We start from the raw sequence: 14,938 nt of genomic DNA on the forward strand, positions 1-14,938 counted from the left end.
TGTTTCTGTCTGTATGTGTGAAGAGGGTGGAGTGGGGCTGATGTGGGGTGAGCCCCGAATGGGAGGGTTAGGCCAAGCCTGGGAGCCTGTTGAGGGATCTGGGGAGCTGGAGACCCAGAGCGGCGTGTGGCTCTCAGGTGACATCCCCACCCCTTTAGAGGATCTGATGGGCCTCACTCCTCTGCTCAGACCAGGGCATTGCCAAGCAAAGACGCCCATCTTATCCTGGGGACAGGAACCAGGGTGCTAGACCCTTCCTGGGTCGAGGATGCCCAGGTTAGCTTTTGTTTGGAGCTTTAGCATGAAGTAGATGCTCAAAGCATGTCCATTTCCTTAATAACAGCTCCGAATTGTGGGTGTTTACTGTGTGCTAGGCACGGTGCCAGCACACTACATATGTTACCACATTTACGCCAAACAAGCATCCCGTGGCACAGGTAATCCCTTCTCCATTTTACAGATGAGAAAACCGAGGCTGAGGGAGGGCTGCTGACTGGCCCAAGGGAACATCCATTTCCACAATCTGTGTGCTCTATTGGCCAACAGCCTCTCATCTCCTTCCTTCCCGAGCCTGGTTTGTATTGGGGTTCATTCTCGGGGCCAGAGGCCACATTTGGGAGGAGGTTGGATGGAATACGGTCATTCTGGAGCTGAAAGAGCTTCTTTCCTTTTTTTTTTTTTTTTTTTTAATTTTTTTTTTCAACGTTTGTTTATTTTTGGGGGGACAGAGAGAGACAGAGCATGAACGGGGGAGGGGCAGAGAGAGAGGGAGACACAGAATCAGAAACAGGCTCCAGGCTCTGAGCCATCAGCCCAGAGCCTGACACGGGGCTCGAACTCACAGACCGCGAGATCGTGACCTGGCTGAAGTCGGACACCCAACCGACTGCGCCACCCAGGCGCCCCAAGAGCTTCTTTCCTATCCAAAGGAGAGTGATGGTAAATGTGCGCATGTACCCTTGTGTGCATTTGACGACCTAAGTGTGCAGGACCCTGAGCGTGGGTGTTTGGGAACCAGAAAGAGTATGTTCACCAGGCAAGGGCAGGAGCAAGTTTTTGGGAGTGTGGCTAAAGAGGAAGCTCTTGACTGGTGAAGCTTCTCAGCCTCCCAGGCCTCACAGGTAGGCAAAGCCTAGAGATGGGACCCTCGGAGCACACCCCTCCATTGTACAGATGGGGAGACTGAGGCCTGGAGAAGAACAACCACTTGCTCAAACCCACACAGCTGCTCCAGGCTAGGACTCAGGTCTTTCTCCATTTCTCTGGCCAGAGCTCTCTCGCCAAGTATTCAAGGCTCCTTCCCCATAGTGGCCACAGGACTCCAAGGGGAGTGGACATGCCAACAGGGGCTGGGTCAGAGCTGGTGGAGGGCAGACCCAGCTCCAGTGCAAATACAAAGCAGGGAGGTCCCGTCAGGTCAGGTGGAGTCTTTCCTTCCCCACCTTCCTGGAAGGTCCCCGGAAAAAGACCCCCACTGAGCAAACACCTCCCCCATGCCAAGCTTTGGTGCAAACATTTCACACATCACCATGGCCTTTTCGGTGATGGCTCTCTTCCCATCTTACAAAAGAGGTAGTTGAGGCTCCGAGAGTAGAGGCTCTCATTCGTTCACTGCTGTCCTTATGGACAACTTGAATTTCAGCTCGGGGAGATAGTAATAAGGAGACAAATTTAAGATTTGGCAATGTCAGAGAGTGAATAATCCGCCGAGAAAAATAAAGTAGGAAAGGGGGCCACAGGGAGTACAGGTACTCTGTAAACAAGGGCTCCCAAAAAAGGCCTCACTGAAGGGGACATTTGATCTGCTCAAAGTCACATAGTAAAGAGTTGAACTGGGATTTGAACCCAGGTCCATTTGACTCCAAATCTGTTTGTTTTCCTGGGTAAGGGAGTGAGTTTCAAGAGCAACTCAGAAAGGGCAAGCAAAGAAACTGCGGCAGGGAATCCTTTCCCCAGGCTGAGGAGAAGTTGGGGGTCCCCAGACTCCCCCCAGACCTCTGGAGTGGGCAATGTGTAGAAGGGCCTCCTTACTGCCTCTCCCATGTCCAAGGAGCCCCGCCAGGGGAGACCAGAAGGAGACCAGGTGCCCATACTATTCTGGGCAGACTCGGCCTTTGGCCTCCCCTTCCCAGCTTCGGTATCCGGGGCTCAGCAGAGCCTAAGCCTTTTTGTCTGGGAGGGCCTGGGGGTGCCCCGTGCCGGGGGTCCTCCTCGGTTTATCCGGGTGTGGTTGTGTGGTGGATCTGAGGCATTTCTGGGCGCCTGCAGCTGGGGTGTCTCTGCCTTGGGCTCTGGGCCCACCCTGAGGGATATCTGAATCTGCCCCTTGGGTTGCAGCCTGTGTGTGAGGTGGAACTGGCTGGCTTCTCCTTCTTCCAGGGATTCTGTAGATACAGCTGAGGTCCTCCCTGTACCTCCACCCTGTGCTTCCTCCCAGGAAGCCTCCTTGGCTAAGTCCTCCTATGGCCGTGAAGATGTGCTTTATGCAACATACCTTGCCACACTTCTCGAGTAAACATTATAGAGCTTGACCTCTTGTCAGCATGGGGGCCCCCCGAAGGCAGGGCTGTGTGTCCCCTTACAACTGAGGGTCCCTGAGAGAAGGGACATGCCTGTCCTCTCAGAATGAAGCCTTCTATGTCTCTTCCAGCCTCAATTCATCTGGTACTCAGCCTGGAGCTGCTCAGCACTGCATGCCTGGCTGTATGTGTGTATGTGTGTACCTGTTTGTTTTTTGGGGGTGTCTCCAAGCCCCTGACACTTTTCCAACCTGGTGCCTGATCCCACCCTACCACAGAGGCTTGGGAGGGTGACCTAGGCAGCAGAAGGGGGAGTCCCCAGGATTGGGGGGAGGTAAGGGCTGGGGTCTAGGGCCCTGCCTTCCTGCTTGGATAGGCCCTAAGGCCCATCTCTCCTCCTCTTCTTCCCAGGTCCTGTGTGGGGGAGGGGAGGAGCCCTGAGTGCTGAGCCCCCGCTGGGGCCATGACCGCCTCTCCCTGCAATAAGTGAGGAGACAGCAGCTATTAATATAAGATGAGTTCACGGGCTCACAGCTTCCGCGGGCTGGAAAACAGGCTCCCGGGGCTGGGGGCTGCGGCAAGTCTCATCGTCTGTCAGATTCTCTCCTGGAGCCCGGAGCCCGGAGCCCGCCAGCCTCACGTTCCCTAGCTTCCTACATGCTGAGGCCTGTTATACATGCAGACCTATGAGTACACACACATGGGCACACACAGGCACACATGGGGGGGTCCAGGCCCCTGGCCAAACACACATATGCACATACATCCAGACATGCGTGTACACCCAGATGTATTTGCACACTGGTACATACACAGTGTGCACACAGATATATCACTGCACACATGCTAATCGACTTCACGTGCACATTTGCAGGCAGATATACCTACTTCAGTGTATGTACATGCCTTCACACAGAGTATACACACAGACTTACCCCTGTATACACATGTGCACGAGGGTCCAGACATGCTTGCATACCCATCTGCACACCACTGCACACCCACATATATACAGACACAAAACTGCACATGTATATACAGATGGTATCTGGTCAGGTACACACATTTGCATATAGGACCACATTCAAGGACTTGAATGCATGCATATATGTCCTTTTGCACACAGTGTCACACAGGCTCCCCGCTGCTATCGGTGCTCAGCAATCATGAATTCACAGGCAGACCCTCAGTTTCCAGCCAGTAGGCTGGCTCTGCCTCCTCTCCTTATCTCTCCCCTCCCCCACCCCCATGACAGGCAGCAAGTGCTCCTGCCAACCCCAATGCCTGCCTTCAGCTTCCCGCCCCCCGGGGGTCCCCAGATCCCTGATTAACCCCCTCGCTAATTGGCCACCAGCCCCTTGACTTTGCTGCAGGCCTTCTCGGGAGCTGGGAGCGAGAGGCTGCAAATTGGCCAAGCAGGATGGGTCTGGGGAATAGAGTGCGGGGGTGGGGTGGGGGTGCTATGAGCCCAGTGCCTGGCTGGAGCCAGAGCTTAGGTGAACACTGACATCATATTCCCTTGGGAGGGCACCCCTATGATTCATGTGTACACAGTCACATGAAACCTTCCCTGCACACACATTTACATACACTCCCCAGTCATGTGAATGGATAGAATTCACTCTGCTTTTTTACACAAATGCATGTATTTGCATATACCCAAGTACATTCATGAACAAACCCAGTACGTGTGCAAACATGTTACACGTATATAAATGTACCTGCCAGATACACAGAAACCACTTACACATGTACATCCAAACACACCTCACCTAAGCACACAAATATAGTCACATGTATACAGACTTGCAAACATGTACACTTACATGTTACACATGCCTATTTGTAGGCATATATGAACATACGTCTACATGTGAGTGCACGCCTGTGGAGCCTAGGCACGCATGCACACCACTCACGTGTGTGTACATACCTTAGCGAATATAGCCTCCTCCAGCTCTGCAGAAGAAGCCTGAGGTTTGCAGTCTGCTGGTAGGGTGGGGGGTGGCAGAACCCACCCAGGGTGCAAGTTGCTGTTTCCCAGTCTCCATCTCAACGCCTAACTCTGGAACGTCCGCTGGGTTCCCCTCAGCCTTCAGGACTCCAGACAGAAGTGCAGAGCTTCTGGGACACCTCGCTGGCTCAGTGGAGCACGTGACTCCTTGATCTTGGGGTTGTGAGTTCAAGCCCCACATTGGGTGGAGATTACTAAAAAAATAAACTTAAAAAAAAAAAAAAAAGCAGAGCTTCTGGCTTAGTCTCTGTTGTTCCTATCTCCTGGACTCTGGGTCTGCGCCCCCAGGGTGTTCTACTCTCTTGTAGGCAGCTTGGGGCCTATAAGAAGAGGATTCTATTTCCATGCCCGCTGCCAACTTGCTGTGTGACTTTGGACAAGTTGCTGTGTCTCTCTGCGCTTTGTTTCCTCAACTGTAAAACAGCACTAAAAGGTTTTGTGTTGGTAATCCTCCCAGGACTGGCCTAAAGAATCCATGGGGTCGTGTTTATGGATGTAATGTACTCGGGCACATATGTTTGGGAGAGGTGTTATTTCCAGACATGGTGAGATGTCAGGATGGAGAGGTTTGCATATATCATGGTCAACTTAACTCTTCACTAAATAGGTGAGGAAGCTGAGGCCCAGAGAGGGAGCAGCAAGGTGGGAGCTAAAAGACCTGACCTCTGACTTCTCAGCCATGAAGTCTGCTCCTCTTTAAATATGTATCCAGCGTGAGCAGGTGTGTGCACAGTTCGCAAGGTTAAGGGCAGAGTGGCTGACTGCTGAGGTGGGAAGGGGTATCCACGCAGGACTCCTGCCACCAAGGTACTGAGAAGTCGACCATGAGGGATTCCTGAGGGTGTGAAAGCCTCTTTTTTGGTCCTCCAGCTTCAGACCTCTCTCTAGACACCTTCATCTCCTGGGGCTGAGGGGCAGTCTACGCAGAGCACCTGAAACTGCTCCCAGCCTCATTATCAAGAAGGGAACTAGCTGACAACCACCTCAGAGCAGAAGTCACAGGAAATAGTGCCAGGTTGCCCTGGTCACTGGGCGGCCAGGAGGGGGCAGTGAGGAACTGGCGGAGGCAGCGCGAAGGGAGGGGTGGCTCCTGAGGACCGTGTGAGGTTTGCTTGCCATTACGTGTTCCTGTAACCGTGTGCTGATCTGTGTCCTTGTTTGCACAAGGGCAGGGCTCTGTGTACGGCGTGCGCACGTGACCCTGGGCCTGGGTTCTCAAGTGTGCCCACTCACGTGGATACGTGTCGTCTTGTGTGTGTGTACGTCTTTGTGCAGAAATGTGTGCACCTTCGCGGGTGTGCGTGCGTGTACTGAGCGGTGTCTGTGGGAAGCCCCAGGCCACACCTAGGGAACCCACTTTGTTCCCGGGCAGCTGAGGGGGAAGGTATTTTCAACTCTTATGATCTGGGACAGTTGGGCCCTCGGCCCAGCCCACTTGATTCCAAAGAACAAAAATAGCCAACACCTGTAAAACTGGGCACCAGAGGGTGGGGCAGACCCGAACAGAAAACCTTAACGTGCCCCCAACGACACCAAAGACCACGATTCTAGATGCAGAGGTTCTGAAAGCTGCTTAGAGTTGCGTGGTGGACAGAGCACGAGCTCTGGCTTAAGAGAGACCCGTGCTTGAACTGTGACTCTGCTCCTGGCCAGCTACACGGTCTTAGGCAACTCAACCTCTGGACTTGTTTTCCTCACGTGGACAACGAGGGACCGACCCTTCCCTTATAAGGCTGAAATAAAGCGTGCGCAGTCCTGAGCAGGTAGTAGGCACTTAGCAAATGCTCGTTCTTCTCAGGATTAGCCCCAAGAGGTGAAGCATGGGGTCACAGCTCCCAAGTTGAGGAGCCGGAATTTAAGCTGGGGCCGCCCGCTTCCCAGAACCACATTCCTCCCTTCCAATTCCCCAGCAAGGGCGGCTCCCGACACCACCATTTTGTCTTCTCCCAGGGCGGGCGTCTGGCCGCCTGTCAGTCACCGGTCTCGGGAAGCCAAGTGCTGACTAAACACAGGCCTGAGCAGGAGGGTGGAGCGAGGGGCTCCGCCGGGGCGAGCTGGCTCCCGCGCCCCCTCCCCTGCACCCCCACCTCCAGCGATGAGCTCAGAGCGGCTGGCGCAGCAGTTGCTGACAATTCAAAACTTCTGCCCCCTCTCCTGGGACGCCAGTGGGTGACTCTCTCTGAACAGCAGGCGTGACCAGCAGTCACCAACCTTGCTCCCACCCCTCTCCCAGGGCCACCCCACTGCAGTCTGCGGGGCCCGGGACTGGGACTGGGTGTCTGCCCATAAATTACCTCCAGGGACAGTCACCCGCAGCAGCTGTGCTCGGAACAACCGTTGCTTCCTGGGTAGGTCATTTTTTTGGGTCAGAATATAAACCCAGCCCCTTCGCCTTCCCAGGCGGGAGAAGGGGCGTGCGGCAGCCGAAACTTTTTATCAGATTCCACTGAAAATCATTCTATTTAAGGTAAGTTGCTTGGGTCTGAGAGGCAGACAAGATGCCGGCCAGATGTTGGGAAGCAGTATCAGCATTCAGCCAGTGCTCTTCTCCTGCCTGATGAAATGGCCAACAGCCGGTCTCCCCCCCTGGCCCCACACACGCACCGCAGCCAGCTAGGAGGGCCTGGGGATCCGGCCTTCTGGGTCCCCCAACCTGGTCTCCTTCTAAACCAGAATGGTTTTCCGCCCTTCATCTCCACCTCCCACACAGGGTATACCATCCAGAACCAGAGGCCTCCTGCTCCTGGAGCCCACCCACACTAGACTTCCCTCCAGAGCTCTGGTCACCACCTGTGGCATTCAATGTTGTCCCCTTCCAATCACTTTTCCCATTAGAAACAGAGAGATGTGCACATAGACAGACACACGCACACACACCAAAGGTGGCTGAGTAGCTACAAAGGCTTTATCAAATTACTTAAAATGTCGGCATTTACATATTCGCATGTATATATAAAATTGTTACATGGAATCCTCAGGTCATAGGGGTGCTAATGTGGTCCACACATGAGCCTGGCAGGGAAACAAATGAGGCCAGGCTTGGAGCCACGGGGCTTTAAAAAAAACAGGACATCCTCCTAAGGGCCTAAGAGGAGGAGTACAGCGAAGAGGAAAGGGTCACCTCAGGGGTTTGGTTTAACCTCACCCTCACAGATCTCTAACTGAATCTCCTTTCCCACCCTCAGGGGAAAGGGACCCATTTCCAGACCATTTCCCTACAATGTTATAGGCCCATTCCCTAAAAATCGATGTGGCAAACATACCCAAGAATCCACTGGAATAGGTCCTTATAAATATATTTATATCAGAGAAAACAAGGCACTTTGGGAGCTTTACAGCTCACTCTCCTACATGTACATCATTCTAGACAGAAAGTAAAAATTGGTTAGTTTCTCAAGTGAGTTAACTGAGTTAAGTTAATACAATAACAGAATTGTTCCCTAGCCCTCACTGAGACACAATATGAGGCACAATCTCCTAGTGAAACCTGGTCCCAGGTATGCAGGACCCCAGTAGAGCTCAAAGCCTGATGCCCCCAGGGAGCCTGACACTTCTCTGGAGCAAAAGCCCCTTGCCCTGGGGCACTGGTCCCCTCCCCAGGCCCTGAGGTCAGGTGAGGGGGGCTGCAGAGGGAGGCAGGCAGAGAGCCGAGCTGGGACACGCTGGGACACGGTGGGAATGCTTAAGCAGGGTCACCAAAGCCACAGAGACCTCAATCTGTCCAAGCTGGCGCTGCAGAGCCGGAGGATCGGCGCCACGGGAAGAGATTTCACATTAGCCCTGACAACACCGCCTCGGCTCTGTGGTGACATTGGCCAGGGTCGTTTCTGAGGGCGCTTGAGCTTCCGTTGGAGGCGAGCTGGAGCTTGGGCCAGCTGCTCTGAGCCCTCCAAGGGACTGCAGAGCCTACCCCCTCCCGGTAGCTGCTCCTTTGGAATGTAGTCATCTCACAAGCATGGCAAAGCCACAAGTCACTTCTGACACTGCCGAATGGAAGCTGGGTCCCTGGGCCACAGGAATGGGGGCAGGTCCCCTGGGCTGGGCAGGCCAGGGAAGGGAGGTGGCTCCTTGGCTTCAGAGCTTAAGAGTCCTTATGAGCCATTGCTCCATACTCCTACCAGCCTTGGCCCAGTTTAAATAATCACTAAACTTTGCATTCTACAATCACAGGATTCCAAAGACACACAATTACCTGCACAGGGTCCTTTATCATCTTAAAGGGCTCTGGGTTTAAAGAAGTTGGGTTTTTTTGGGGGTGGGGGGGGGGTGGGAGGGTGCGCATATGCATAAATAGAGCCCAGAGGGCCTCTCGGCTGACTGGGTCCCCAGCCCCCAGAGCTGAGGAGGCTTCGCAAGGCCGGCTGCTACAAAGCACAGAGCTTGGCTGCATAGATTTTAATGAGAGCGTCAGGCAGAGCTGTGCTGTTGCTCTCCGGGACTTGCAGATCATTACCAAACCAGCTGTAGGATGAGAACACAGCACATCGAAACCCTAGGAGGTCACTGAGCTAATGATCTAATCCTACCTTCCGCAGGCAGTGCCCCCCCAACCCCCCCACCCCCCGCTCCTGCCCCCAGCCCTTTCCAGGGCGGATTGTGTCCATTCCAGAAGCCAGGCCAACACCGCCCCCTTCAAGGTCAGAGCAGAATGATAGCAAGTGGCGCTGGCTCCCCCTTTTCCGGAAAGGAGGGGGATGGGGGTAATTTAGTCAAAGCCATTAGGCCCAAACCCTGGCCTGGCCAGGCCCCAGGACTCCTATTTGGGAGAACCACTGCCCTCCACCTGCCTCTCCAGCCACTGCTGGGCTGCAGCCAGGGGCACCTTCAACAGCCATTTTAGGGTTCTGAAGAAAGCACCTTCAGCTTCCAAAGTGCAAGGAGGGAAGCAAGGCGGGGGCACACACAGCTTGGTATGCTCAGCACTGTAGCAGGGTACCAGACCTGTGCCGCAGACACCTGATCTGGGGAGGGCGAGGAGGGTATATTCTGGAGCGGCCCCAGCAGGAGGGCATGCTGGTCCCTACTGGCTCAGTCACCACGCCAGAGTTCAAGGAAAGAAGGCAGAGGGGGAGCATCCAGCCAGGGCACAGCGGTAGTACCCGTGATTACACACTCTCCTCAAGCCGGAGGGGTTTATGAGGGCTTTGGCAATTACTACAACCATTTGCTGTGCTGGGTAGAGACAGATCCTGTTTCTCTTTGTTTCAGGGCTCTGAAAGCTGGAGAAGCCAGGAGAAGCCGGTTTCAGCATAAGAGGCTACACAATAGTTAGGGCAGAAGAGAAGAAACCTCACTGTTGGCCAAAGCTGACCAGTTTTTTTCTGAATAATAGCACCTGTGTATTAGCTCTGGAAAGAGGGGGAGCGAGGGAGGGAACATCACTGCACGCAGTGAGGAGGGAGCTGGAAACAAGACCCAGAGCCCCTCTGCCTTTCAGCCCTCCTCACGGCTGCCAGGCCCCCCTAGGCAGCTACCTGCGGCAGCCGCCAGCCTGAGGGACTGAAGTTTCTACAGCTGGCAGAACCTATGCTTAAATTGGGGAAATAAAAAGGGGACGAGTTGCAGAGGAATTGAAAACAGCACCTGTCAAAGCTGCCTACCCCCTTCCTTCTCTCACTACCTCTGGTCCCCCAGAAGGATGGCTCCCAAGGCCATGTGGTTCTATGGTGATAGTAAAGGGGAAGCAAAGAATTGTAAGACAGGCTATAAGGGTCTGAGCAGCACTGACAGGCCTGGCACTGGCTCTGAGCCCTCCTACTGGGACCCCCACCTATGGGGTAAGGTCTGGAGTAGCACAGAGCCAAGACTGCTCTGCCTAGACTCCAGCAAGTACCCCCTACTTGGTTCCAGAAGACACAGGTGACTTGGAATGAGGAACTCTGGGCTCCAGTTCTGTCACCAATCATCTGTGTGACCTGGAGCGAGTCATTTCCCGTGTCCAGATTTCAGCATCATCAAGAGGGCAGGATTCAAGGAGTTTACCATCCTTTCAGTCCTGCAGCTCTGAGTCTCGAAGCTTGATTCCTGACAGCTAGCAGAGAGGTCCACACACCAGTGTGTTGGGGCTAGTTTGGTCATGGATATTAGAGGTCTGAGCTGGGCTGTGGTGCCTAACGCACCTGGTAGTGAGGGAGGGACATTTAAGGGACACCTGGACACCACACTCTGGAGAGGGAGCCTGGGAGGGAGGCGACAACTTCAGCCTTTAGAAAGGCACAATTTCTGGGCAGATGGGGAGATGCTCCTTAGGGCCTGATGGCTCCTAGCATAAAGGGCATCCAGACATAGAGATAACTTAGCAAAAGGTAGCTCACCCTGCTCACCAGGGCAAAAAGGTGTGGCAGGCAGTCTGGCTGCTAGGACGTGTGGCCTGCTCTGCCCTCTCAGTGCATGGGAAAAGGGGCTGGCCATGTCCATGCAGGCATTAGGACCAGAAGATGGCTCGTATTATTCAAAGGGTAAGGGTAAGGATTCTGGAAGAAGACCACAGTTGAAAATGGCTCCTAGGGGAAGGCACCAACTCCAATCTAAGCCCAATCAAAGGGATCTGCTCTGGAGTTTTTCCTTCTCTTCAATATGCAACAGTCACTTGAAGGGAAGAGGGAACATCTCAGCTACTGAACCTCAGGAGCCCCACGGGGCCTGACTATGGGGAGACGGGGAAATATATGTTGATTTGGAGGAAGCACTTGGATATATCTTTGGTTGCTTCAGAAAAGGCTTTGGCCCCTTGAAATTGTTTTTTCCTCCCTCTTTCCCCCCATTGGACTGTTGGGATAGGCATCAAAGAAGGCAGCAGCAGGAAAGAAAAAGGAGGTGGGAGAGCAGGCAGAAAGAGTTAATCCGACCAGTCGTCCTCATCAAACTCAGAGGAATCATCTTCTGAGTCACTGTACTCCACAGCAATTCGACGTGACAAGATGGTGGCCACATCGTTGCCCACAACATCCCGCTTCTCTTGTTCCTGCTGCTCCTCAACCTTTCGCAGCTGAAAGCCTGGTGAGAGAGAGAGAGAGAAAGAAGGAGAGAAAGAAGGGTTCAGAAGGTGAGTAGGTCTCAGAATCCACACAGGACTGAGGAAGGGGGAGTGGCTACTGGTGGGTGAAGTATGGGGAAAGGGGAAAGAAAAAAAATCCTCTGGAAGAGCAAAGAGAGAAAGGGGGAAGCAAGAAAAGACAATGAGGGTTTATACAATTCTGGCCCTAGTGCTGTAGGCATGTTGGGGAGGAAGGCTGCCATCCTTTCCAGTTTCCATGCTGTCAGGCTGGTGAGGACGGTACTTCTCAAGAGGCTCTGAGTGGGGAGTGGCCACCATACCGCACCAAGTGGGCACTCAGTCTGCTCAGTTCATCGATTATCACGGAGCTCAGCTGCCCCAACTTGTCTTCTCCAGACAACCCTTCAGTTCCAGGAGGCTCACACACAGAAGAAACCACTCTAACCCCTAGGGACTAGACCTGACCTCTGACAGAAAGAGAATAAATCTGACAAGGGTCAGATGATGATGAGGGAGCACAGAAAGGTGGGGAAGGAGACAAAGAGGGAGGGGATAGGAGAAAAAGGGGAGAAGGACAGGGTGAGAAAGGGGGAAAGAGAGAAGGAAAGAAGGATGTGAAAGGCACAAAAGTGGAGGAGAGGGCCATGGTGGAGTCTGGCCAGAGAAGTACCTTCTAGGGAGTAGTGATGCTTGTTTTTTTCCGGGGCACAAAATGAATGCAAACACATGCAAAGCATGTATTTTCAAGGAGTTCAAAGACCCCAAGTTAAGAACACATTACTTATTTTCACAACCCCGATATATCAAGAGTCACATGCTCTTCTAAGTCAGTCTAGGAACCCTAAGAATCCTTTAGTTTTTAATTAAAAAAAAAAAATTTTTAACGTTTATTTATTTTTGAGACAGAGAGAGAGCATGAACAGGGGAGGGGCAGAGAGAGAGAGGGAGACACAGAATCTGAAACAGGCTCCAGGCTCTGAGCTGTCAGCACAGAGCCCGATGCGGGGCTCGAACTCACGGACCGTGAGATCATGACCTGAGCCGAAGTCGGACGCTTAACCAACTAAGCCACCCAGGCGCCCCTAGTTTTTAATTTTTTAATAGGCTCCACACCCAACGTGGACTCAAACTCAACGACCCTGGGAACAAGAGTCGGATGCTCTACTGACTTGGGTAGAGTACCAGGTGCCCCAAGAGTCCTTTACTTCACACCAAGGCGGAAAGAAATCTAAATCTCTGCTACTTTCAGAGCGAAGCCTTTCTTTAGGCTGATCTAAAGCCTGAGGTCCCTCCCAATCCCTCCCCACCTAATGAAAGCTATTTCCTGGGAAGGGCACAGAACCCCTAGCCCACCCTCCAATCAGTCATCCCGGCTGCAGAAAGACAAGACTTCATGGCCCCGGACCCAGCACTGGGAATTACCTTGACGTATGGCTGAAAGTAAGTCACTGCGGGCATCGCTCACAGGAGGCAAGGAGGACTTAGGCTTGGTGGCATCGGCAAGTGGTGGGGGTGCAACAGGCTGGTCATCCACACCACTGAAAGGGAGAGGAGGGGGCCCCGGAGGAGGGGGAGGAGGGGGAGGAGGAGGTGCGCCTATCACTGGTTGGGACAAGGGAGGTGGTGGCAGAGTCGGGTAGTCAGCTGCGGGCGGTGGGGGAGGAGGCGGAGGGGCAGCAAAATTGGGGTGAGGTGGGAAAGATGGGGGTGAAGGTGGTGGTGGGGTCCCCGGAGACCCAAATCCTCCAGGCGGTGGTGGGGGTGGAACGCCCATCACTGGAGGTGGAGGTGGAGGAGCAGGTGGTGGAGCAAACCCGGGTTTGGAGCCTGGAGGAGAGCCCAGAGGAGGCGCTGGTGGTGGATGGCTTGGGCTGACCACACTGGATCTTTTGGGTCCAGCTAAACCGGACCCTCTTTGGTTGCTGTCTGCGGGGCAGCTAAAAGGACACAGAAAGAGACCCATCATCACTCTGAGCATGTGAACATCCACCTTTAATTAAGCTTATATACGAGCCTAGGTTCATTTCAGTTGACTATTATTTCATTTTAGCTCAAATAGAAAGAAAAACCTGAGAATGGTCAGAACAAACCAACACTGCAATGGGGCAGCCTGGTAATGTAATGAGCTTTCATCAACAGAGGAATATAAGCAGAAATTGAGAATAACTATTTGAAAGAAGTAGACTAGGATTCCTCTACCAGGTAAGGGTTAGCCAAGGTCATCTCTTAGGTCCTCCTCAAACCTTTCAGCTTTCCAAGGGAAGGCACCCTCCTGAACCCTCCTCTAGGAGGAAGAGTCTGTTTAATCCTAGAGCTGGGGACCAAGAAGGCATGCAAAAGAAATCTAAAACAACACCCACTCACTGGGCTCTATTCCTCAGAATACTGTCATTCACCAGATCTTGCGAGGGCAGGAAACCCAAGCCAAGCTGACCAATCTGAGCAGGGTACAGATTTAGGCAAATGTACCTCCAGCGTTCATGTGGAAAAACCTGACAGGGATGAGGATCTGAGGGTCAGCAGAGATGGGAAATGAATGTGCCACTCATTTAACTCACACTGAATTGAAGCTAAGTAAAAAAGTAAAAGATAAGTTGGTGATCTCTATCTGTTCCAGTATAGCTAAACAGTTAAGAATATAGGCTCTGCAGTCAGAATGACCTGCTTTCCAATCATGGCTCTGCTGTGCAACCTTAGGTAAGTTCACTGACCTCTTTGTGCCTTACCATTCACTCATCTGTAAAATGGGTACCTAGCTCAGGATGATTGTTGTGAGGATTAGGCAACATAGAAGGTGTTTGGCATAACGCCTGGCACCTAACAAACACTTAAAAAAATGTTAATCATTTCTATTATCTAGACAGACTTCACTGAAGTTATTTTACTGGTCCTGGCCTGGATTTGGAACACACATTTTGTACTTAAAAAAAAGAAAAGAAAAAAGTTTATTTATTCTGAGAGAGCGAGCGAGCACACATGAGCAAGAGAGGGAGGGGCAAAGAAAGAGGAGAGAAAGAATCCCAAGCAGACTCTATGCTGTCTGCACAGAGCCCAACGTGGCACTTGATCTCACAAACCGTGAGATTATGACCTAACCCGAAACCAAGAGTCAGATACTTAACTGACTGAGCCACCTAGGCATCCCTCGTCGTCTTTTTTTTTTTTTTAAGATTTTATTATTTTTTTTTCTTAAAAAAACTTTTTTTTTAACATTTATTATTATTTTTTTAATTTTTTTTAACTTTTATTTATTTTTGAGACAGAGAGAGACAGAGCATGAACGGGGGAGGGGCAGAGAGAGAGGGAGACACAGAATCGGAAACAGGCTCCAGGCTCTGAGCCATCAGCCCAGAGCCCGACGCGGGGCTCGAACTCACGGACCGTGAGATCGTGACCTGAGCTGAAGTC

The 14,938-nt window shown here is 52.6% G+C and overlaps 1 protein-coding gene across 3 annotated transcripts in view; it reads right to left on the reverse strand.

Annotated features, from left to right (window-relative positions):
* Nucleotides 1-7,416: 7,416 nt before the first annotated feature.
* Nucleotides 7,417-14,938, reverse strand: part of WASF2 (WASP family member 2) — a 73,383-nt gene continuing 65,861 nt past the window's right edge. For all 3 annotated transcript variants that reach the window (XM_043574184.1, XM_043574185.1, XM_043574186.1), the window contains exons 8-9: nucleotides 12,953-13,467; nucleotides 7,417-11,529 (exon numbers count right to left, since the gene is read on the reverse strand). In XM_043574184.1, coding sequence (XP_043430119.1) covers nucleotides 11,372-11,529; nucleotides 12,953-13,467 — 673 coding nt within the window. In that variant the 3' untranslated portion in view covers nucleotides 7,417-11,371. The remainder of the gene's footprint in view (nucleotides 11,530-12,952; nucleotides 13,468-14,938) is intronic.

This window comes from Prionailurus bengalensis, chromosome C1 (assembly GCF_016509475.1).
Source record: "Prionailurus bengalensis isolate Pbe53 chromosome C1, Fcat_Pben_1.1_paternal_pri, whole genome shotgun sequence".
Lineage (NCBI taxonomy): Eukaryota > Metazoa > Chordata > Mammalia > Carnivora > Felidae > Prionailurus > Prionailurus bengalensis.